Raw genomic sequence first — 23782 nt, 5'->3', positions numbered from 1 at the left:
AGGGGGGATGGAGGGGGGAGGGGAGGGGGGAGAGGGGGAGAGGGGGTGGGGAGGGGGAAGGAGAGGGGGTGGGGAGGGGGAGGAAGAGGGGGGAGGAGAGGGGGAGGGGAGGGGAGGGGAGGGGGAGGGGAGGGATAGGGGGAGGGGGAGGGGAGGGATAGGGGGGAGGGGGAGGGGTAGGGAGAGGTTGGGGAAGGGGAGGGAGGGGGAGGGGGGAGAGGGAGGGGGGAGAGGGAGGGGGGGGAGGGTAAGTGGGGAAGGGGGAGTGGGAGGGGAGGGGGAGGGTAAGGGGGAGTGGAAGGGGGAAAGGGGAGGGGGTAGGATGGAAGGGGAAGGGGGGGAAGGGGAGGATGGAGGGGGGAGGGGAGGATGGAGGGGAGGATGGAGGGGGGAGGGGAGGACGGAGGGGGGAGGGGAGGTAACATTACATTACACACACACACACAAACTGTGTTTTATATATATATAGATGGTCTGGCGGCGGGGATGGAACATCACGTGATCGCTCTGAGCGAATCAGCGCGCTGCTCTGCCACCGGCTCAGATTCCGTGTATAATATTCCTTGCTGAAAAAAAAATCTATGTGAAACATGCTACTATCTATGCTAAATCATGCTAAATCATGCTAAATGCTAAAATCTATGCTACTTGCTATGGGTTTATGGCGGCAAGGAACATCACGTGATCGCTCTGAGTGAATCAGCGCGCTGCTCTGCCACCGGTCAGAATCCGTGTATAATATTCCTCGCTGAAAAAAAATCTATGTGAAACATGCTACTATCTATGCTAAATCATGCTAAATCATAATCATGCTAAAATCTATGCTACTTGCTGTGAGTTTATGGCGGCAAGGAACATCACGTGATCCCTCTGAGCGAATTAGCGCGCTGCTCTGCCACCGCCTCAGATTCCGTGTATAATATTCCTCGCTGAAAAAAAATCTACATATATAAAACACAGTTTGTGTGTAAAAACCTATGTGGTGTGAATGGCAATGTTCCTCGCTGAAATGTGAAAAAAACGCAATCGCTTTTCACTCTGAATTACGTGCGAACGCGTAACTGTGAGTTTATGGCGGCAAGGAACATCACGTGATCGCTCTGAGCAAATCAGCGCACTGCTCTGCCACCGCCTCAGATTCCATGCATTATATTCCTCGCTGAAATGCGCTGAGGTAAAAATATGGTAAAAAAATATTATGAAATATTTTTTTTTAGGTCGGCCATGTTCTTCCCAGGCTCAATGGCCATGTCTATGCCAAATATCAAGCATGTGAGCCTCTCCGTTTAGGAGTCTATCGGTAACATTACACACACACACACACACACACACACACACAAACTGTGTTTTATATATATATATATAGATATATACTGTATATATATTGTTACGTGCTCCTCCCCAAACCCCTGGTCACGGTGTACCTCCGAGCCCCGAGAGGAGTCACGGCAGAAAAATGTGTTATTCTGTATGTCAAAGATCAACGGTGAAGCCACACCAATTGTTACCAACAAACAAATATTGTATTAAAATCACACAAGAATAACAGTACAACAATAATATGAATCAAAAGTACAATCAATATCCTATGATGGTACCATCAGTTTTGTAATATATAACTCACTGTGCTCCAAGTGACTGAAACAAGAACATCCCCAATGTCTCTAATCCCCGGCTTCAAGCCAAAGTCGATCCGCTCCAGCGATCGACAGATCAATGTCCAATCGAGACCAGAATCCCATTGGGTTGGCAGTTACAGTCCTGCTGCCAAAGCTGTGCAAAGGCGCCCTCCAGGCGACTGGGAAATCACAAGGCGCCCTCCAGGCGACTGGGAAATCACAAGGCGCTCTCCAGGCGACTGGGAAATCACACCCTCGGGTATGGACGTTCCACGGCTCACAGTCGGCGAACCTCCGATTGACCTTCAAAATCCGCATTGCACGCACACACACACCAGATACGTCTGAATGCGGTGAGAACGGCATACGCGAAGCAAAGACCTTGCGCAAGGCGCAAAGCGTGCGAGTCAAAATGGCCGACGGCCCGGTCTCGTGGCGTAATGGCATGACGATGATGACGATGATTCTCTTCAGAATCCACCGCAAAACCTGACATGCAGGTTGATCTGTCACAGCGATAACAACTCTGTCGCAGGAATCCCTTTCCAGGGAAACCCAAAGTTCACTCGCGACTCTTGTTCGCCAACGTTTGCTCCGGACCGCAAAGCAACTATGCTTCTTGTCCGACTCCACTCGCTCCGCCTTCTTTTCTCTTCTTCCTCTTCGTCGTCCGGTTCCCGATCCGGTTTCCGGTTTCTTTTAGCTCTAACTTTTTCACCTTTTGAAAACAGTTCATAAACAATAACCCTTTTGAAAACAATAATAGTAAATGGAATTCAAAAATGTTTACAGTGGATGAAAACCACCACAACGGACGTGACGAATCCATAACAATATATATATATATATATATATATATACAGTGGAACCTTGACTTACGAGTGCCCCAACTTACGAGTTTTTCGAGATACGAGCCGTCGCTCGGGCGGTTTATTGCTTTGAGATGCGAGCCGAGATCCGAGTTACGAGCTTTCGCCACCCAGTCACGTGGTTATCTTGCTGTGCAAGTACAGTATCTCTGTCGTATAGCGCTGCATTTTTGTTTTCGCATTTTGGTTATTTCGAGTTTACGCCGCCAGGTGGGTTCTGGTCACGTGGTTATCTTGCCGTGCAAGTACAGTACGTATCTCTGTCGTATAGCGCTGTATTTTTGTTTTCGCATTTTGGTTATTTCGAGTTTACGCCGCCAGGTGGGTTCTGGTCACGTGGTTATCTTGCCGTGCAAGTACAGTACGTATCTCTGTCGTATAGCGCTGCATTTTTGTTTTCGCATTTTGGTTATTTCGGAAAATTTCTTAGTTTTAACCATGGGGCCTAAGAAAGTGAGTGGCAAGTGCAGTGCTGAGAAGAAGAAGAGGATGATGTGCTTGGATATAAAACACGCAATCGTCGAAAAACATGAGCGAGGTGTCGAGGAGGACGTATATAACGGCAGAGGAGAAGAGCATGCCAGGCCACAAACTTGTGGATATAAAACACGCAATCGTCGTGTTTTATATAAAACTTGTGCTTTGATATAAAACACGCAATCGTCGAAAAACATGAGCGAGGTGCCGAGGAGGACGTATATAACGGCAGAGGAGAAGAGCATGCCAGGCCACAACTTGTTCAGAATGCCGGCGATAGCTCGCCTTCTCTTTGTGGAAAACACAGTACTGAGAAGAAGAAGAGGATGATGTGCTTGGATATAAAACACGCAATCGTCGAAAAACATGAGCGAGGTGTCGAGGAGGACGTATATAACGGCAGAGGAGAAGAGCATGCCAGGCCACAACTTGTGGATATAAAACACGCAATCGTCGTGTTTTATATAAAACTTGTGCTTGGATATAAAACACGCAATCGTCGAAAAACATGAGCGAGGTGCCGAGGAGGACGTATATAACGGCAGAGGAGAAGAGCATGCCAGGCCACAACTTGTTCAGAGTGCCGGCGATAGCTCGCCTTCTCTTTGTGGAAAACACGGTGAGATCCTTAACATCCAACAACTAATGGGACGCAAACGGGGCGCCCAGTTTAGCGGTACACCCATTGATGAATCACCCTGCCTGTGATTCACCCATGACAGGTTATAGCTGGGTCGGGATTCAAACCCAGGCTGGACAGTTTAGACTTTAGAGTCAAGTGTGCGTACCTCCAGTCCAGGCCATCCTGCCAACATGTATGCTGCATACAGGTGAAATATAAAGCGCGAGATATTTTTATATATACTGTATATTTAAAAAAAAATTGGTGTGGTTTTTGGCGGGCTGGAACGGATTAATAGCATTTCAATGCATTTCAATGGGGAAATTTGATTTGAGATACGAGCAATTTGAGTTACGAGCTCGGTCACGGAACGAATTAAACTCGTAAGTCAAGGTTCCACTGTATATATATATATATATATATATATATATATATATATATATATATATATATATATATATATATATATATATATATATACACATATATATATATATAAAATCAGTCATTTGCACAACTGCCTGATGAACATGGATGAACCATGTCTGATTTGAAAATCGGGGAAAAGATAAAGGAAAGTGAGTGACAAATTTTCAATGTTTTAAATTTCATGGCTTTAACCTAGTTACATAATATTTTATCACAGCATTTATTACTTTGTGTTGGTAATAGCAATGGGATTTTTACGTCTCAACGTTTCCGTTTTTATTATAAAATGATTTTACAATGTTTTTACAATCTTAGCTGTCTTAACTGGGATCAAATGTCAGCCCAGCTATAAGCGTATCCTGGTGTGTTGCAAGTCTTGCCAAGCATTGTGTGCCATTACTCAGATGAACATGAAACGGAGTTAATAAATTATGATAATTAGCATTAGTTGATGGATTTTAAAGATGCCATGGTGTCCTTTGCAAACGCCCTGGTGAAATGCTCGTTTCCTGCTGTAACCTACCCAGGGGGCATGTAGCCGCATCCCCCAGCAAATTTTGCTATCTGAGACGTATGGAAGTATTCCAGAAGTTTGCTTTTGCTGATTCAAAATAATTTGTTGTCTTGAACTTGGATTTTATCATGTGCTTGTGTGCGATACAAGAGCTGGAAGTTAAAATGTCATTGGTATAAAATTATGTCGGAAATTATTATGTACTATTTGATCTGCCTGAGATTGCATTCGTAAATTTAGTTGTGTACTATACTTTGGGAAAAAAAAAATGGAATTCAACAATTGAGCATATGATAGAAAAAGCAACAACACATGACTTTTTTTGGATAGAACAGGTGGGGGAGGAAGGGGAGCGGAGCGGAGCAATCCATTTGGTGTCGACAATGCTGTTTGGTTGAAATCTTTATTTGGGGGGTTGGGAGGGGAGGGGAAGGCCGTTTAGATGCTGACCTTTATATACTTCCTCTGTACGTGTTCTACAAGCCAAATGTTTTTGGGAACGAAATGTCTTTTGATACATGGTGACGTGCAATTGTTCCTTCCTTTTTCTTTGTTTAGGTTGACATGGAGATGCCATTTTACCATGACGACACCCTCACCCTAGCATTATTCTCTCCAGTACCTCTTGTCTCAGCTCCCATGTCACCCATTGAAATTCCACCTCCACAGCCCCAAAGCACAGTTGAATCACCATCTGACAACCAAATCAACCCCACAGCAGATCTTCGTAACAACCCAAACGGCCACAACCAGAACAATCAAATCAACAGACAACGTACAAGCATAAGCCGAATTGGTCTAACCCTGAACCTTGACCAACCCGCTCTCGACCTGACAAACCGATTTTGCCCAAATGAAACTACTTCGACCACTGTTTCTAATACCAACACTACAACGGCTGTACTATCATCAAAAAAACAAGCAGCCAGAACATTGACAACAAGCAGTGTGGTGGATGACGTTGCTGTTTTAATACTGGGAGCAACGGAAGATGAAAGGCAAGATGACATTACTGTTTGTGCTCTCATGGAATGTTACAAAAGGAATGTGCTGATTAATTATCCTTGCCTATAAATCAATGCACACTTTAAAGCTTATTGCATTTACCCAAATGCTCCACATTTTATCGCTTTCCTTGTTATTTTATACCAGGATAATCAAAAGATTCTCAACCAGGTTCACTTATATAAAAATAACTAACATTTACAACATTCCCGCAATTCTGAAAGTATCCTCTTTTTGGACTTGCTCTGTGCGAGCTTTAATTGTGAAAAAACTCACGTGGGCAGTTAACCAAAGAATCGCATTTCTCCAATGCATAAACATTTTTAAAATACTCGATTGCCTGGTCAGTGGATTACATTTTAAGAGTTTGTTCTTTTATTCATCATAAAGAAATTAATGTTGCATTAGGTGCTTGCATTAAAAAACCAAAACCTGATGTGTTATTACTTCAGGTGTAAGCACATTAAGTATAGTTTTAAAGCATTGCTGGGGAATTATTTTGTTGTGAATTTCTGTCTGCAGGTTTCTTTGATTTAGATGAAAAAAAAAAAAAATCAATTTGATGAAAAGTAAAATCGCGTCATATAAACTTTCCCTGTAAAATCGCGTCTGTTTTTACCTCCGTCGCCTAAGGTGGAAGGAGGTTATGTTTTCACCCTTCTGTCTGCTTGTTTGTTTGATATCTCACAAAGTTAAGGATGGATTTGGTGGACATGTTGGATGTGCGATACCAATGAATTATTGATTCGATTTTGGTGAAGATCCGGATTCGGATACGGGAATATTCAATGTTTTTAAAGAGATTTTTCAACATTGAGAGATAGAATCAAAATGATACAAATGTTTCAAAACGTTGTGAATGGATTATGACAAAACATGGTGGAGGAGTTGGGTGGCTGACAAGAATAAGCCGATTAGATTTTGGTTAAGGTCCAGATGCAGATCCGGCCTATCAGTGGGATGCCAAACATAAACTGTTCAGCCTGGTGGAGGTATGCTCTCTACAGAGTGCTGTTATAGTTTTCAAATGTAACTTGATACTCATTTTGGAATTGAGAGCTCATGTTGCAACCCTGCATGGGGCTAGTGCGAAAAAATTCTGACTCAACCCGGGACTCAAACCCATGAACCTCATCACGTACGCGGTGACAGCCCACTGAGCTATTGAGTCTCTGGGATATCCTCAGAGATTTCTCACACTACCACTGCGAGCACACTATATATATACATATATACAGTCACGTGAAAAAGTAAGTACACCCCATGTAAAGTTTTGACTTTTTCAACATATTTCAACATACAGCTATTTGATCTTCATTTCAACAATATTGATAGATAACGGTGATATAATATAACAAATATCATGAAACATTTACATTTTGTAGTCCATTGTATAATGTAAATAAACATAAATGCAAATTTCGCATGTGGAAAAAGTAAGTACACCCTTGGCTCTAATAGGTGGTATTGCCCCCTTTGGCCGAAACAACCTCAAGTAGGCGTTTCTTATAACTGTCTACCAGTCTCTGACATCGACTGGGAGAAATTTTTGCCCACTCCTCCATGCAGAATTCTTACAGCTGTGCGATGTTTGAGGGGTTTCTTGCATGCACAGCTCGTTTCAAATCCCCCCACAACATCTCGATGGGATTGAGATCCGGGCTTTGACTTCGCCATTCCAGAACCCTCCATTTCTTTCTTTTCAGCCATTCCTTGGTGGATTTACTGGTATGTTTAGGGTCATTGTCATGTTGCAAGGTCCACCTTTGGTTGTGCTTCAACTTTCCGACAGATGGCCTCACATTATCCTCAAGCACCCTCTGGTACAATGAAGAATTTGTAGTGGATTTTATGATGGTGAGCTGCCCAGGCCCTGATGCAGCAAAGCTGCCCCAAACCATAATATTTCCACCACCATGCTTTACAGTTGGTATCATGTTCTTGTGGTCAAATGCTGTCTTTGTTTTCGCCAAACTTGTCTTCTGGTACTGTGGCCAAATAGCTCTACCTTTGACACATCTGTCCAAGACCACATTGTTCCAGAAGTGCTGGTCTTTGCCGAGGTGTTCATTGGCAAACTTTAGTCTTGCCCTGATGTTCTTTATGGACAGCAAAGGTTTCCTCCTGGCACACCTCCCATGTAGATCAAATTTGTGCAGCCTCTTTCTAATGGTAGACTCGTGGACTTTGACATCAACAGTGACAAGAGCTACCTGTAGGTCCCGTGATGACATTCTGGGGGTTCTTCGAGACTTCTTTCAGCATCTTGCGGTCTGCTCTCGGGCTGAACTTGCTGTGGCCGCTTGGCCTAAACAAGTTGGCAGTTGTTTGGAATCTTCTACACTTGTAGATGATCTTCCGGACAGTCGAATTATTGATTTCAAATTGTTTGGAGATCTTTTTAAATCCCTTCCCAGACTCGTAGGCATCTATAGCCTTCTTTCTGAAGGCCTCAGAGAGCTCTTTTGATCTAGGCATGGTGACGCTGCACACTTCAACAACAAAGAGCAAACTAAACTAAATGTCTGAGGTTTAAATAAGACAGGTTCCTCCAAGATCCTCTCTAATGATGTTCTCATCATTTGCACCTGAGCTGGTGCACCTGATTCTAATTTTAGGTATTTGAAGTAGTGATAAATGTAGGGGTGTACTTACTTTTTCCACATGTGAAATTTGCATTCATGTTTATTTAAATTATACAATGGACTACAAAATGTAAATGTTTCATGATATTTGTTATATTATATCACCTTTATCTATCAATATTGTTGAAATGAAGATCAAATAGCTGTATGTTAAAATGTGTTGAAAAAGTCAAAACTTTACATGGGGTGTACTTACTTTTTTACGTGACTGTATTAAAAAGCTCTACTATTAGGTCATGCAGCAATGTGGCATTGCCATTCAAACGTTGCATACACCCGATTATGTCAGATGATTGTCAAAAACAATCCAAAATAAAATGAGTTTGATAAGTGTTTCATTGTATTAAATAATTGGCTTGCATTTATGACATTTTTTTGACAGTCATATATTTTTGATTGAAATGTTATTTGTTACGATGCAAATTATACATTGCTTGAAAGTTAAATTGCTTATTGACCTCTTCTTCCAACATTTTCTTTGCAGTAATTTGACTATTGTCCCTAATCCTTGGCTGGACATGAACTCTGAAGTTAAGACCACAAATGAAGCGGAGGCATTGCCATGCCTTGGGATTGGTGGGCCAACATCAGACGAGTGTGTATTGACGAGTCCTGACCTTGGCCTCCTGAAACTGGCCTCACCAGAACTCGAGCGGCTGGTCTTGGCATCGGCTCATTGTGCTTTTTCTACGGTATCAACCCCAACCTCCACAGTCCATGTGGGCACCCATGAGCAAGAAGGATTTGCTGCAGGCTTTATGCTTGCTCTTGCAGAACTTCAAGAGAAAACGACCTCAGAAGATGGCCGAATGATAGGTATCTCAACAGAAGAAGAACTGGACTCTCTGCCAAGTGTTGGTCCTGCACTTGAATCTGTACGACCTGGAAATCCACAAGATTCAAGCTCTGGAGAGGCACAAAATTGTAGCCTCACCACTCAGGCCTCATTACTGAACTTGAATCGAGACAGACAGAGTGTCAAAGAAGAGCTCCAGAGGGTACCTGAGGCTGGGGAGTATGTGCATGGGGAGGACGAGAGTTGCAATAGGAAGGGTCCTTTACTTTCCCCAACAGCACGAGAGAGGGCAAGGGCTGAAAGAAAGAGGCTGAGAAATCGCGTTGCTGCATCAAAATGCCGGAAGAAAAAGCTTGAGCGCATCGCAAGGCTTGAAGAAAAGGTGAGATGGTTGATGTGTTTTCTTTTGTTAAATGTTAGGAAGTTAAACATGTTAATTAAGCCAATAAAGTAAACTGGTACTATGTACGGTGATTAAACGAGCACAATCCTTTACCGTCATCACAAAAAATATTGAAACAGATAAAACATGTCGAGAGGTAATCCCCCAAAAACAACCAAAGAAGATAAGAAAGAGGAAGGAGTGACACCACAATCCTTTTTAGTCAGGGCCCTTAGGGATATTTTGGTTCAAATTCTTCCAAAAGCATCAAATTTGGCGCAGATGTTGCCCATGCCATACTCTTTCGATTTTTAACGGGCGCCAAGGGCGGTATGATCCGGGGACCATACCGGTCCATCCCGCCATGTCACCTGACCTATGACGTCATAATTAGGATATGCATCCAATCACATGGTGTACTATAAGTGGTCAAAGTTCAAAATGAATCGATCGAAAAATGAAGGCAGGGATCCATTTTTAAGGTTTTCATAAAATCCAATATGGCCTCCAGGTCACATGACCTATGACGTCATATTTATGACATGTATACAATCATGTATACATGAACCCGGATCATGATCGCACAAAAATTAAACACAAGGATATGGTATACAGTTCATAAAACATCAAAATCCGTACCTTTGTAATTCGACTGATGAACTGCATATGCCTGAAAATTAGGAAATAGACATGTAAATATTTCCTCTAATTGTCAAAAATAAGGTCAGAGTTCGATTACCCAACCCAAAAACATAAAATGGTGAACCTCGCGTAAATCGTGACAAAAAACTCAAAAACCGACATGTTTGACTCAAAAATGACCTTTACGATGACCTTGAGGGTTGACCTTGACCTCGAATCATCAAAATAACATCATAATTGGATTCCTCGACCTCGAAAACCCCTGAAAAGTGGTATCGTACATGATTCCAACCCTTTTGGTTATTTAACTGATTTTCCTCTAATCCGGGTGGCGGCCATTTAGTATTTCGCCAATATGGGGCCCCCGGGGGGGGGGGGGGGCGCCCGTCTTGGCGCCCGTCAAAAATCGAAAGAGTATGGCATGGGCAACATCTGGGCCAAATTTGGTGGTTTTGGAAGAATTTGAACCAAACGGCCCCAAAATATCCCTAAGGGCCCTGACTATTTACAGATTACCGTCACAACATCCTTTGACTTTATTTTTGGGGACTGTGTGGCAATAGTAATAATTTAATGAAGATGTCTATGAGGGTGGAACTTGTAGATTTGTAGTGGGTTGGCGTAATTACTCCACACACACAAAGCGAAAAGTGTGGTCAAGCAATTGGATTCATGTCCGTTTTATCAGTTCTCGATCTTCAATTTGTCATCGAGGAACAACTTGTTTAAATTGAATGTTATATTTTGAATCCGAATCGGAACATGAATAGGAAGACAAGTGTTTTGTTTTACCGTACATCGGCTTTGCATCCATCCCGATCGCACATGCACAGAGAGGATTGAGAATTTTTTTTTACTCTGTCCGCCTGGTAGTCAAATAAAATTGAAAATCATTCCAAACAGGAAACATGCCATTTTAAAGGATGTCATAAAGGACACAAACACCAAGTACAAATAACTAATCTAATGTGTCTGATAGGGTGGTGTAATAGGCACTGCAGAAAATGGCAGTAAAACCTGGAATTAATTTATTTATACGAGTTTTACAATCTTTATTTTATTTAAATTTGATTATACGCTTGTACACTGTAGAACACAAATTGCCTGTCAAAATATTTACAAGAACTTCCAGTTTTGCAGTACTGTACTTCAATTTAAACTAGAAAGAAATAAAAATGCGAAGCTCATCCGCATCTGCTTTGTATTTAAATGTCTTCTTCTTCTTCCGTATGCTAAACATGATGAAAATAAATAAATAAATGAAAATTGATGCTTTTATGCAACCTTGACCATTTGATATAAAGAAATGGTTTCTAGCTTTTGATTGGTGAACCAATTCAGTAACCCAATATGCAAATTCTTAAAATTTCAGGTCAATCTGATGAAAATTGATGATTTTATGTGATGCTGACCTTTGACCTTCTGAGCAAATTATTAATTTTGCCTTTTCCATATTCTCTTAATAATGCTTTGTTGAAAATTTGATGACAAAACTCAAATGGTAAATTTAAATTTCAGGTCAATTGGATGAAACGTGATGATTTTAGATGGCGCTGACCTTTGACCTTTTGCCAAAATCATTAATTTTAATTCTCCATATTTTCACATTACAACTTTGTTGAAAATTTGATGACAAAAGCTCAAATTGTACAAAAAAAAGTTATGGCCCGGACAGACCCAGACAGGCAGAAGTGATTGCAAAACCCCGTCTCCGGCCGAGCGGGTGACGGGCTAATTAAGGTTCATTGGGGTGGTGCATATGGGTGGCATTCGGGACTGATTCTGCACAACTTGAATAGCACTAAACTTCCGGATTGCTTGTGTAACGTTCGTTAAAATCATTATTTTATTAAAAGTGAAGTGCAGTACTGTATACTGTATACTTGAACAGTGCACAGGGTATCGTGTTCTATAAGCTCTCTAGTTGTTATATTTGTTGTGGGATTAAGATAGAAAAATGTTTTAAAATGTAATGTCAATCCATAAAAGCATTCTGGTGTCATTCCTACCTTGTTTGGTTGTTTTTTGGGATTCCTTCCAGACATGCTTTTTTTTGTTGTTTTTTTTCTTTAATTTTTTTTTCTGACTTTCTATTTTTTTTTTAGTTTGGGGGTTGGTGGGAATTACGGATGGTTGTGTTAAGAGTATCATGTGGAAAATTACTAAAGTGTGATTAAATTGTCTTGTGGAAATCATGTTGTGAAGTACATCAGTTTGTGCTTCTATTATATTCCAATCAAAAATGTGCATTAAATCACATTGGTAATGGAGATGAAACTGAAGGTTTATGTGGATGCATCTAGTATGCTGTTGCATCGCCATTGTGTATTGTACTAAACAAATGCATTTGTGAGCCTGAGCGAGTGTATGTGCATTAATTAATTAAATAAGACTTTCCCAATCTGAGCATGCGTAAATGGCGTGCAACGGTTATGTGAATGTCTGACAATTACTGAACAAGTTCCATCTCTTTGAAAACGCCATTGTGCGAGCGCAATATTCCAGAGACGATGTCACTTCCTCGCATTAGAATAACTAGGGCATGCCCGTACTATATATATATCTAAAATTATATCCCCCCCCCTCTATTTACATGAAATGGTTTGGTCCAAAGCGAACGGCTTGCGAGTACGGTGACAATCCCCCCCCTCTATTTACATGAAATGGTTTGGTCCAAAGCGAACGGCTTGCGAGTACGGTGACAATCCCCCCCCTCTATTTACATGAAATGGTTTGGTCCAAAGCGAACGGCTTGCGGAGTTTGGTAAAGAAATCGCCATAACGTGCACAAACGCGCAGGAAAGCGAAAGAATCGCAAATTAGTTTTAATTAGTTTTAAAACATAGTTTAACGCCAACATAGCGGCAACATAGTTTGCCAACGTGAAATAAATGAATACGCTCTCAAATGTGCCGTCCGAGGCAGAGTCTGTTCGGCACGTTCGGCACACGTGATAGCTCGCTGCTCTCTGATTGGTTGAATCGTTTTTTGGACATAGCTCGGTAACTACTTGTCCGATTAATATGAAACCTTGAAAAGGCACATCCTCGGGTCCCCAGCAATATACCTGGCAAGTTTCAAGTATATCGAACCCGTGGTTGTCGAGAAACAGCGGTCACAGACATACATACATACATACATACATACACACAGAGATTACTGGAATTATAGATAGACTAGGGCATGCCCGTACTATATATATATCTAAAATTATATCCCCCCCTCTATTTACATGAAATGGTTTGGTCCATGAAATGTTTTGGTCCATTCGCAACGCCAAAGCGAACGGCGAACGCTTTACATGAAATGGTTTGGTCCATGAAATGTTTTGGTCCATTCGCAACGCCAAAGCGAACGGCGAACGGCTTGCGAGTACAGTGACAATCCCCCCCCCCCCTCTATTTACATGAAATGGTTTTAATTAGTTTTAAAACATAGTTTAACGCCAACATATGGCATGCCCGTACCCGTACTATCCGTAATGGCGCACGCTCTCACAGGAGCTCCGGAAGGTCGCATATCGCAGGAAAGCGAAAGAATCGCAAATTAGTTTTAATTAGTTTTAAAACATCGTTTAACGCCAACATAGCGCCAACATAGTTTGCCGACGGGAAATAAATGAATACGCTCTCAAATGTGCCATCCGAGGCAGAGTGTGTTCGCCACGTTCGGCACACGCGATAGCTCGCTGCTCTCTGATTGGTTGAATCGTTTTTTGGACATAGCTCGGTAAGTAATTGTCCGATTAATATGAAACCTTGAAAAGGCACATCCTCGGGTCCCCAGAAATATACCTGGCAAGTTTAAAGTATATCGGACCCGTGGTTGTCGAGAAACAGCGGTCACAGACAAACAAACAAACAAACAAACAAACACACATACAGAGATTACTGGAATTATAGATAGATTGTAAACGCGTCGGCCATTATTGTGCTTTTTTTTTTGGGATACAAGATCAAGGCTCATGTAAGAGCGAACATTCATCACAAAAAGACAAACTGACACATAAAACATAAGATAAAGGGGGCAGGAGACGAGATGGGGAGAGGGAGGGAAGCACACAAGTACAACATTTGAGAGCAGGGACATCAGGAGATCTGTGGGAAGGAGAAGTCTTGGGGGGAGGAGGCATGGGAAGGGGTTGGGGGGCGAATTAATGGGGGTAGAAAGGATCAAGGTTTTGGATGGGAGAAGATAAGAGATGGTGGTGAACAGCTGTTTTAAAGACCTGGAGGGAGGAGTGGGATTGAAGAGAGTGAGGGAGTTTGTTCCAGAGGCGGGAGAAAAGAGGAATGAAAGAGTGAAGGTGAGCAGAGAGCCTTGATTTTGGCAGTTTCACCAGAAGTGGGTTGCAGGCAGGTCTTGTGCGTCCTGTCGGAATATTTGGGGGACAGAGCACAGACAGAGCTGGGGAAGCTAGGCCGGAGAGGAGTCGGTAGAAGACAGAAAGACCACGTGCTAGCCTAGCTAAAGAAAAGAGAGTACAATTTGTTGGTTTAGCGATCTCCCGATTTGATACTTTAACCATGTATTCTGTTGTCTTTATCAGTCTTGGTAGTTGTGGAAATGCTCGGGAATAAAAGGTATGTCTTTTAAAGGCGTATGACTTCACTCTATAGCAGACTTTTCAGAGCATCGTTTTGTACAAATTTGGTGCAGCGGCCATTTCTTTAACGCCATCCCTTCAAACTGAGTACTGCCGTACTACCGATTAGTAACAGCCTTTTTGAGCTGCGCTAATTCTTCGAAAGTGCAAAGTAGATACAACTTTGTGCGGGAAGTCACATGGGCTAGGTGGCCACGGTCTCAGAGGCCGTATTGAGGCCAAAGTGACCAATACAGCAATTTTTGGCAAACAGGATGACCACTTAGTCTCGAGTTGAAAAGGCAACACAATCGATGAAATAATTTAAATTGATGGATCAACTTGATCTTTTCCTGTCACTCGGGACGGATACTTTTGCTATTCTTATGGAAGATCTTGAACGGCACTTGGTCGAGTGCATACCTTCGCCATGCTGAACTATTCACGTTTTGTTTGTACAAAATGTAGGACAATAGCAAATGTGCACAATTCTTGAAAAGGGGAGGTTTCGGTGGAGGTTGGAGGGATGAGGACGGTAATCTTTTTGTTCTGGTATCAAAATGTCACGTACATTATTAAGTGAACGTTTTCTATTTTCCTTGTAATTGACTAGGTATGGGGTGGGGAGGGTGAGAGGAGTAAAAAAACCACCTTTAGAGGCCATTTTTCCCCGCAAGCGGGGGTTGGCCTTTTTCGGGAACTGTGGTTGTTGTTGTTTTTCGGTCCCCTTTTTGAAGCAATGTTTTACGGCCGGATGCCCTTCCTGACGCCAACCCTTTTTGCCGCCTTTAACGACGAGCAGGGAATTACCAGTGAGCTGGTACTCAATTAGCCGACCTCGGAAGGATGACAGGCTGAGTCAACCCCCCTGGCGTCCTGGTGAGAGGAGTGGGAGGCATTAATTGAAAATAAAAGGAAAGGTGGATGATGGGAAAGGCAAAGGGATGTTTTTAGAATATGAAGTGGGGAATTTTAGAAATCCAGCCATTTTTGCATACGCATGAAATATATAGAGAGCTTCTTCCGCTAAAAATTATATATTTTTATGCAGAAAATGTCTTACCTTTCTTAACTTGACCCTCATTTTAGCCTTTCCCCTTCACCTTTTTCCATGTACTGTTTTGTTCTGGCTTGTGGTAGGTAAAGGATCTGCGCAGCCAGAACGGGGAGCTCGTAGCTGTTGCTGGAGTGCTGCGCCGTCAAGTCGCTGCACTCAAACAGCGGGTCATGTATCACGTGACCAGTGGTTGTCACGTGATTCTCTCCCAGCAGCTGGAGCCTCATTGAATTGTAACTCCCCAAATCTGCATGGCTTATCAAATATGCAGCTTCACAACCTGCTCAACCTTCACACTTTGTAGATCATATCAGTGTAAATACCATGGTATTTATTGTTTTTTTTTTCATTAAATGCCAGCATTGTTGCTGAATATTTCTGTGATACTGGATGTTGGAATATACTTCTCAAAAAAGTTGAGGCTTGTATTTTTTTTTTTGTGTTAAAAACGTGTTCATATTGTGGTTGAAGAGGATGAGCACATTGGTCCGCCATTATCAGTCGGCTCGTTTTCGAGAATGACTCTTCGGAAGGAAAGTTCTTTTTTAAATATCGTGTTATGTATCGTTTTGGGCTATATCATTCAATGGTGAAGAATCACTTGGAGATTTTAAAAATGCTCGTATCTGGATCTGGATCTGTATCTTCACCAAAATCGAATCGATCGGTCCGTGTCACACACCCAACCTCCCCAACAAGTTTCGTCTGAATCCATCCACAACTTTGAGAATTCCTGTTCACAGACAGACAAACAGGGGTGAAAACATAACCTCCATCCACCTTCGGTGGCGGAGGTAATTACCTCATTAATGGCTCTCACACTACCCAGAGGATCCTTACAAAAGAAAAGATCAGTTCTTTTGCCAACCTGAATGCCAGCCCACACCATCAGGTTATCCCCCTCTCACAACCAAGGTGCAAGATACACCAGCCACCCCCACAAAACCATTCTTGTGGCCAAGTGGCACGATTATCAACTTGCTCCACAATTCACCTTCAGACTCCAGTGTGTTACTCGTTGAGGTCTAGACCAAATCGAGACACATCATTGCAAAATAACACGGCACCAACATTCCACCCTCAAGTTGTGCTGTCACCCATTGCGTGCACTGTGTTTCAGTGCGACTGTTAGAAAGATGTGGACAGTACTCTTCCGGAATACTACTGGCCTGATCCAAAATGTCTGGCTCAAAATTATACGATTGAATCCTCTATGCAGGTCATTCTGGAGAAATGATGCTGTTGGAAAGTGGTTTATTCTGGAAAGGGTGACCAGTTCATGATATTCCCAAGGGGTTGTAATACTTGAGTGACCTTAATGTGTCTCTCTGTGAACTGCGCAGTCTGGTGATACCTTGTCAGTCCTCTAGAAATGGCACAATTAATGTACTGGGAAGTAACAGAAGTCCGAGCCTTCCCCCTTGAACCATCTCAATAGTGTGGGACAACTAGTTTGATGCTACATGCTCAGCCATTCTTAAACTGGCAGACATTGGTGGCCTTTATGTGGAAGGTATTGAGATGGTTTGTGTGGAGACATGTATGCAGGTTCTGGGGAAGACATGCATTTCTCAGATCCCTCAGTTAAGCTGATTCATACAGTGCCTTCAGAAAGTATTCACACCCCTTGACTTTTTCACATTTTGTTGTGTTACAGCCTGAATTTATAATGGATTAAATTGAGATTTTTGTCACTGATCTACACATAATACCCAATAATGTCAAAGTGGATTTTATTTTTAGCTTTTTTTTTAAACAAAATAATTAAAAATGAAAAGCTGAAATGTCTAGAGCGAATAAGTATGCAACCCCTTTGCTATGACACTCCAAATTGAGCTCAGGTGCATCCAATTTCCTTTGATCATCCTTGAGATGTCTCTACAACGTGATTGGAGTCAACCTGTAGCCAATTCAATTGATTGAACCTGATTTAGAAAGAAACACCTTTCTATATGAGGTTCCACAGTTGACAGTGCATGTCAGAATAGAAGCTCCACCATGGTCATTTCACTTCCTGTTCATGAGATCACTTCCTGTTTGTCATGTGTGCCTTACAGGCAGCCATTTTTGTTTTGTCCTGACTGTTTTCACCTCCCTGTGGGCTTCAGAGACTTCATTTTTGGATACCCCTTGGAGCAATAGTTTTCCTCCTACCTGTGGAATAGTGTTGGGCTGCCACACGCCTCTGTTAATTAAATATATCAATTTGGTGACTGGTTCACCAGCACAAGGAAGAGAGGGACAACGACCATGCTGCTTTGTACCATGTCCTACAAGTATCGGCAGCTTCGCGGGTACCCAGATATCCTGGCTTGGGCCTTGCTCGGTTGCCTGGGTGGGACCAATCCAAGATTGCGACTGCAGAATTCTACTTCGTTAACCACTTTTCTCTTACTGGAGGAGCGGTATTCTTTCCCCACACGTCTGTGCTGTTTGGGCTGCTGGTGCGTCGTCCCATTGGGGAGGGGGTCATTGGCCATGGTGCTTCGATCGTCTCCTACAGGCATTGCTGGCGTCGCTGGTACCCAGCTGTCCTCACTCGCGTCATGTGCGGTTGCCCGGGCGGGACCATTCCAACGTGGTGATCGGCGAATTCGGCGACCGGTATTCCAGAACCGAACTTCTTGATTTAAAACCAACAGGTGAGTCAGTTCCTTATGTTTCTAATGAGGTGTGGACGACCTTGAAAATCCCTTCAACTAACCAAAGTCAGAATCGAGCGTGGTTGTAGAGCTGGTCGACATGTGAGAAGGAAGATCACTGTCTTAAGCCTACCAAGGGCACGGCATTCATGTCTGCAACATGAGCATGGTGGTGAAATCGAATCTTGTGTACGTGCAACTGCAAGACTCGGTTAACTGTGGGTCAAAGTTGAACTGTACAGGACCAGTCCAGCACGTTAACACCACTCTATCTTTTATCTTGATAAATGCAATATCCCTGGTTCATCACATTGATGAACTCGAGGTTATGTTGAACATTAACCATATTGAAATTGCTGCTATCAGTGAAACAACATGGTTAATCTCCAAATTTGCTCTTAATAGCAAACCCCGCTGCAATACACGGGGTGGAGGTGTAGCCCTATATATTAGAGAGAGCATTGAAGTAAGAGCTTTGAATGAAATCTCTGTGCCAGATGAACTTGAAGTAATTTGGGTATGGGCTTGCCCTCAGCAGTTACCTCGGACAGTTAAGTGGTTTGATTGTACGTGCTGTTTATCATCCTCCTGCTTCGCCACACAATGCTTTGCTCATTGAACATACATCATCCACATTGGATATGTTGCAGACTCAGTACCCTAGTGCAGGAGTTGTGATTCTTGGTGATTTCAATAAGGTGGACACTGAATTAATATGTCAATTAACTGGTTTAGTCCAAGTTGTTGAAACCCTGACCAGGGGTCAAGCTACCTTGGACAAGATTTTAACGAATTTAAAACACCATTACCATGAGCCCAAGGTATCTACCCCTATTGGCCTGAGTGACCATAATGCAGTTCTGTGGCAACCTTTGCAACCTGACAAGAAGCGTAACATTCTCCATACACGCATTGTGCATCCCATCAAACACTCAGATCAACAAGCCTTTGGTCAGTGGATAACTAACCACAAATAGAGTGAGGTTGAAGTTGCTGAAACTGCGCAAGAAAAACTTCCGTATTTTACCAGGTGTTGCACAAGGCCATCGATAAAAAATTTTTCCAACTAAAGTCACATCCATTCACTCAGAGGATAAACCGTGGTTTACACCAGAATTGAAATTGTTCATTCCAAAAAGACAGAAAGCTTTCTCCAGTGGTAAATCGTTTTTATGGCGACTGCTACGCAATAAAACGCACGAAGCAACTTTTCTATGACTCCAGCGTTGGCAAATTAAAACAGCTTAACCCTCGCCAGTGTCATCTTCAAATAAAAAGACCTTACTGGACATAACAGCAAAACAAGTTTTGTCGGGAAAAACCTTGTCGGGAATGTCAATGAAGGATGCTGCCAATGAAGTGAATCAACGTTTCATCTCGGTGGCTCAGGACATTCCACGACTTGATCTTAACCAGTTGCCTACCTACCTTCTGCTGCTGCTCCACCCGCTTCAGTGTTTCCGCAGGACCTTTTCAAGAAACTTAATAAATTGGATATTAATAAGAGTGGCGGACCTGACTGTATTCCGCCTCGTATTATTAAGGAATTTGCATATGAATTGTGTTTCCCACTTACTGAAATATTCAATTGTTCACTCTGTGAAGGTGTATTACCTGACATTTGGAAATTTACTTATGTTATACCGGTTCCAAAGTCTCAACCACCAAATATTGATAATCTGCGTCCAATTCCACTCACATGCTTATTTTCCAAAGTTTTTGAGGATTTTGTTGTAAACTCGATATGTGAGGACATTAGGAATTTCATTGACATTCAACAGTTTGGCCCTCTTAAGGGTTTGTCTACAACTCATTGTTTAGTTAAAACACTGGATATTTTTAACGGAACTGATAAACTCCACCATTCTTCAGTCCTGGTAGCTACTGACTTATCTAAAGCATTTGATCATGTAAGCCACCAGATTGTTGTTGATAAATTCATTAATCTTGGTTTTAGACCATCTATTATCCCATGGATTTGTAATTTTTTATCTAATAGAAGTCAGGCTCTGTACGGTACAACGAGGAAGTTTCCACATGGGAAATAACCAAAGCTGGGGTTCCTCAAGGCACAAGAATTGGTCCGGTTGCTTTCCTAGCCATGATCAATGACTTTGTTTCCGGTTATCCTGAAGTTTCACACTACAAGTATGTTGATGACATGACCTTTTGTCAAACTTATAGTGACACTGAACAAACTAGTCGTATGCAGCAGCAACTTGACTGTCTCCAAGAATGTTCATCTAAAAACAATATGAATCTTTATACAAGTAAATGCCAAGTCATGATTACATGTTTTTGAAGACTCCCGGCAGAGGTGCCCAGTTTTCATATCGGAGACTCAGCTATTAATCAAACAGATTGTGTTAAACTGTTAAGCATCCATGTATTAAATTTTAAATGGGACACTCAAGTTCAGGCCATGTGTTAAACCTTCAACAGAAAACTCTACTTTTTGCAGCAACTGAAACGGTGTAATATCCCTGTTTATGATTTAATAGTATATTTGCAGTATGTTAGAGCCACTTTGGAATATGCGTTCCAAAGTGGCTGGTTTAACGAAAAACCACATGGTTTTGTGGCTTAACGAAAGGCCAGAAGGAATGTTTGGAGAAACTGCAACTGAAAGCGTTTCATATAATTATCTCTAGTGACTTTTGTCGAACCAAATCATATGCAGACATTTGTCAGGTAATTAATATTCCTGTTCTTTCTGGGAGGCTCGAATCGCTCTACATCAATTTTGATAATGTACTTTTAAAATCAAACATACACAGAGATTGGCTCCACCCACCTAGGAACAATAACTAAAGAAACTCTGACATGTTATCTACTATTAGATGTTGAAACAACCGCTACAAGTGCCCCCCATCCCCTTTTTAACCCCCCTTTTGAATAAGAATTGGAAGAGGTCCTTGTGTTAATGAGTTTGACGCCTATTGTGTTTTGTTAGATATCTGTGTTTTTTTTCTTCGTTTGGACGGCAATTTTATCTTATTTATTTGCCATTTTATGTTTGAGCCATTTTTATTTTTTGTGTTTATCCCTGTAATATTGGTAAATTGACTAATTCAGCCTATGGCTGCCAAAGTCTTTTTGGAATAAACCGATTATTATTATTAAGTCCAAGGAACTGTCCATATAACTCCGGATAGAATTGTGAGGAGGCATAGATCTGGGGAAGGATATAAAACAATTTCTAGAGTGTTGAAAGTTCCCAATAGCTCCATCATTAGGAAACAGAAAGAATATGGAACTTGATGCAGACATACCCAAGAAGACTCAAGGCTGTAATCGCTGCCAAAGGCGTTTCTACGAAGTGTTAACTCAGGGGGCTCAATACTTATCTAAATTACAGATATTTCTGCATCTCATTTTCAATACATTTGTACAAATTACTAAAAACAGGTTTTCACTTTGTCATTATGGGGTATTTCGTGTACAGTCACGTGAAAAAGTAAGTACACCCTTGGCTCTAATAGGTGGTATTGCCCCTTTGGCAGAAACAACCTCAAGTAGGCGTTTCTTATAACTGTCTACCAGTCTCTGACATCGACTGGGAGAAATTTTTGCCCACTCCTCCATGCAGAATTCTTTCAGCTGTATGATGTTTGAGGGGTTTCTTGCATGCACAGCTCATTTCAAATCCCCACACAACATCTTGATGGGATTTAGATCCAGGCTTTGACTTGGCCATTCCAGAAACGTCCATTTCTTTCTTTTCAGACATTCCTTGGTGGATTTACTGGTATGTTTAGGGTCATTGTCATGTTGCAAGTTCACCTTCGGTTGAGCTTCAACTTTCCGTCAGATGGCCTCACATTATCCTCAAGCACCCTCTGGTACAATGAAGAATTTATAGTGGATTCTATGATGGTGAGCTGCCCAGGCCCTGATTCAGCAAAGCTGCCCCAAACCATAATATTTCCACCACCATGCTTCACAGTTGGTATCAGGTTCTTGTGGTCAAATGCTGTCTTTGGTTTTCGCGAAACATGTCTCTGGTACTGTGGCCAAATAGCTCCACCTTTGACTCATCTGTCCTGAGCACATTGTTCCAGAAGTGCTGGTCTTTGCCGAGGTGTTCATTGGCAAACTTTAGTCTTGCCCTGATGTTCTTTCTGGACAGCAAAAGTTTCCTCCTCGCACACCTCCCATGTAGATCAAATTTGTGCAGCCTCTTTCTAATGGTAGACTCGTGCACTTTGACATCAACAGTGGCAAGAGCTACCTGTAGGTCCCGTGATGACATTCTGGGGTTCTTAGAGACTTCTTTCAGCATCTTGCGGTCTGCTCTCGGGCTGAACTTGCTGGGGCGGCCTGGCCTGAACAAGTTGGCAGTTGTTTGAAATCTTCTCCACTTGTAGATGATCTTCCGGACAGTCGAATGATTGATTTCATATTGTTTGGAGATCTTTTTAAATCCCTTCCCAGACTCGTAGGCATCTATAACCTTCTTTCTGAAGGCCTCAGAGAGCTCTTTTCATGTCGGCATGGTGACGCCGCACACTTCAACAACAAAGAGCAAACCAAACTAAATGTCTGAGGTTTAAATGAGACAGTTTCCTCCAAGATCCTCTCTAATGATGTTCTAATCATTTGCACCTGAGCTGGTGCACTTGATTCTAATTTTAGGTATTTGAATTAGTGATAAATGTAGGGGTGTACTTACTTTTTCCACGTGCAAAATTTGCATTGATGTTTATTTAAATTATACAATGGACTACAATATGCAAATGTTTCATGATATTTGTTATATTATATCACCTTTATCTATCAATATTGTTGAAATGAAGATCAAATAGCTGGATGTTGAAATATGTTGAAAAAGTCAAAACTTTACATGGGGTGTACTTACTTTTTCACGTGACTGTAGATCGGTGACAAAAAAATAATAAATCTACTCCATTTTAAATTCAAGCTTAAACACAAGAAAATGTGAAAAAGTCAGAGGATGTAAATACGGTAAAAAAGCTGCATTTCTAATTTCCTGATTATTTCTGGACTCAATAACCATAGTGTACATACACGTGACTACAAAATTTCTAAATTATGAATCCAATTTCAGTCGTTTAATTTTTTTGAAGAATATAATTGTTTTAAGAAAAAAAAGTACATGGAAAAATACAAGCAACTGGTTTCTGTGCGAATTTGCTGCTGTCACACGAGGCGGCCAAGGTAACAGGTGGATGGGAACTGGACCACAAGAGGAGGCCACTGGACAACGAGAGCATCGAGGTAGGGTCGCAGGAGCCAAGCCGAGAGTGAGAGAGAGCGAACGCGGCAGACGCTTTCCACAAACACAACGGATGTAGGCTCACTTGAACCTGCTCGCTGTGCCAGGCCAATCTGACCTGCAATCTGGCGAAAAGACGCAGCAAAGACGAGTGCTAAGCAGGGGGCCACACAAACACCTGGTCCATTGCACAGCACCTGTTGAGAAAATATATATATATATATTAAGGTTAGCGTGGGAGATAAGGAGAATGAGACAAGTT

At 42.0% G+C, this 23782-nt stretch overlaps 2 protein-coding genes across 3 annotated transcripts in view; one reads left to right on the top strand and one right to left on the bottom strand.

Annotated features, from left to right (window-relative positions):
- The window catches only part of LOC137422263 (transcription factor JunD), a 49722-nt gene extending 33662 nt beyond the window's left edge, over positions 1-16060 (top strand). Inside the window, exons 2-4 of the mRNA XM_078771809.1 lie at positions 5089-5528; positions 8665-9358; positions 15726-16060. Of these exons, the coding sequence (XP_078627935.1) occupies positions 5089-5528; positions 8665-9358; positions 15726-15872 (1281 nt within the window). The 3' untranslated portion in view covers positions 15873-16060. The remainder of the gene's footprint in view (positions 1-5088; positions 5529-8664; positions 9359-15725) is intronic.
- An 819-nt stretch (positions 16061-16879) lies between these two features.
- The window catches only part of ALG14 (ALG14 UDP-N-acetylglucosaminyltransferase subunit), a 29896-nt gene continuing 22993 nt past the window's right edge, over positions 16880-23782 (bottom strand). The window contains exon 4 of one of the 2 annotated variants that reach the window (XM_068106978.2): positions 16880-23645. In XM_068106978.2, the coding sequence (XP_067963079.1) occupies positions 23445-23645 (201 nt within the window). In that variant the 3' untranslated portion in view covers positions 16880-23444. Of the gene's footprint in view, positions 23718-23782 lie in introns of both variants that reach the window. The other variant, XM_068106976.2, reaches the window with a different exon arrangement.

This window comes from Myxine glutinosa, chromosome 2 (assembly GCF_964187855.1).
Source record: "Myxine glutinosa chromosome 2, kmMyxGlut1.1, whole genome shotgun sequence".
Classification (NCBI taxonomy): Eukaryota; Metazoa; Chordata; class Myxini; order Myxiniformes; family Myxinidae; genus Myxine; species Myxine glutinosa.
Note: the sequence above shows the minus strand (reverse complement) of the source record. Positions and strands in the feature narration are given on the sequence as shown.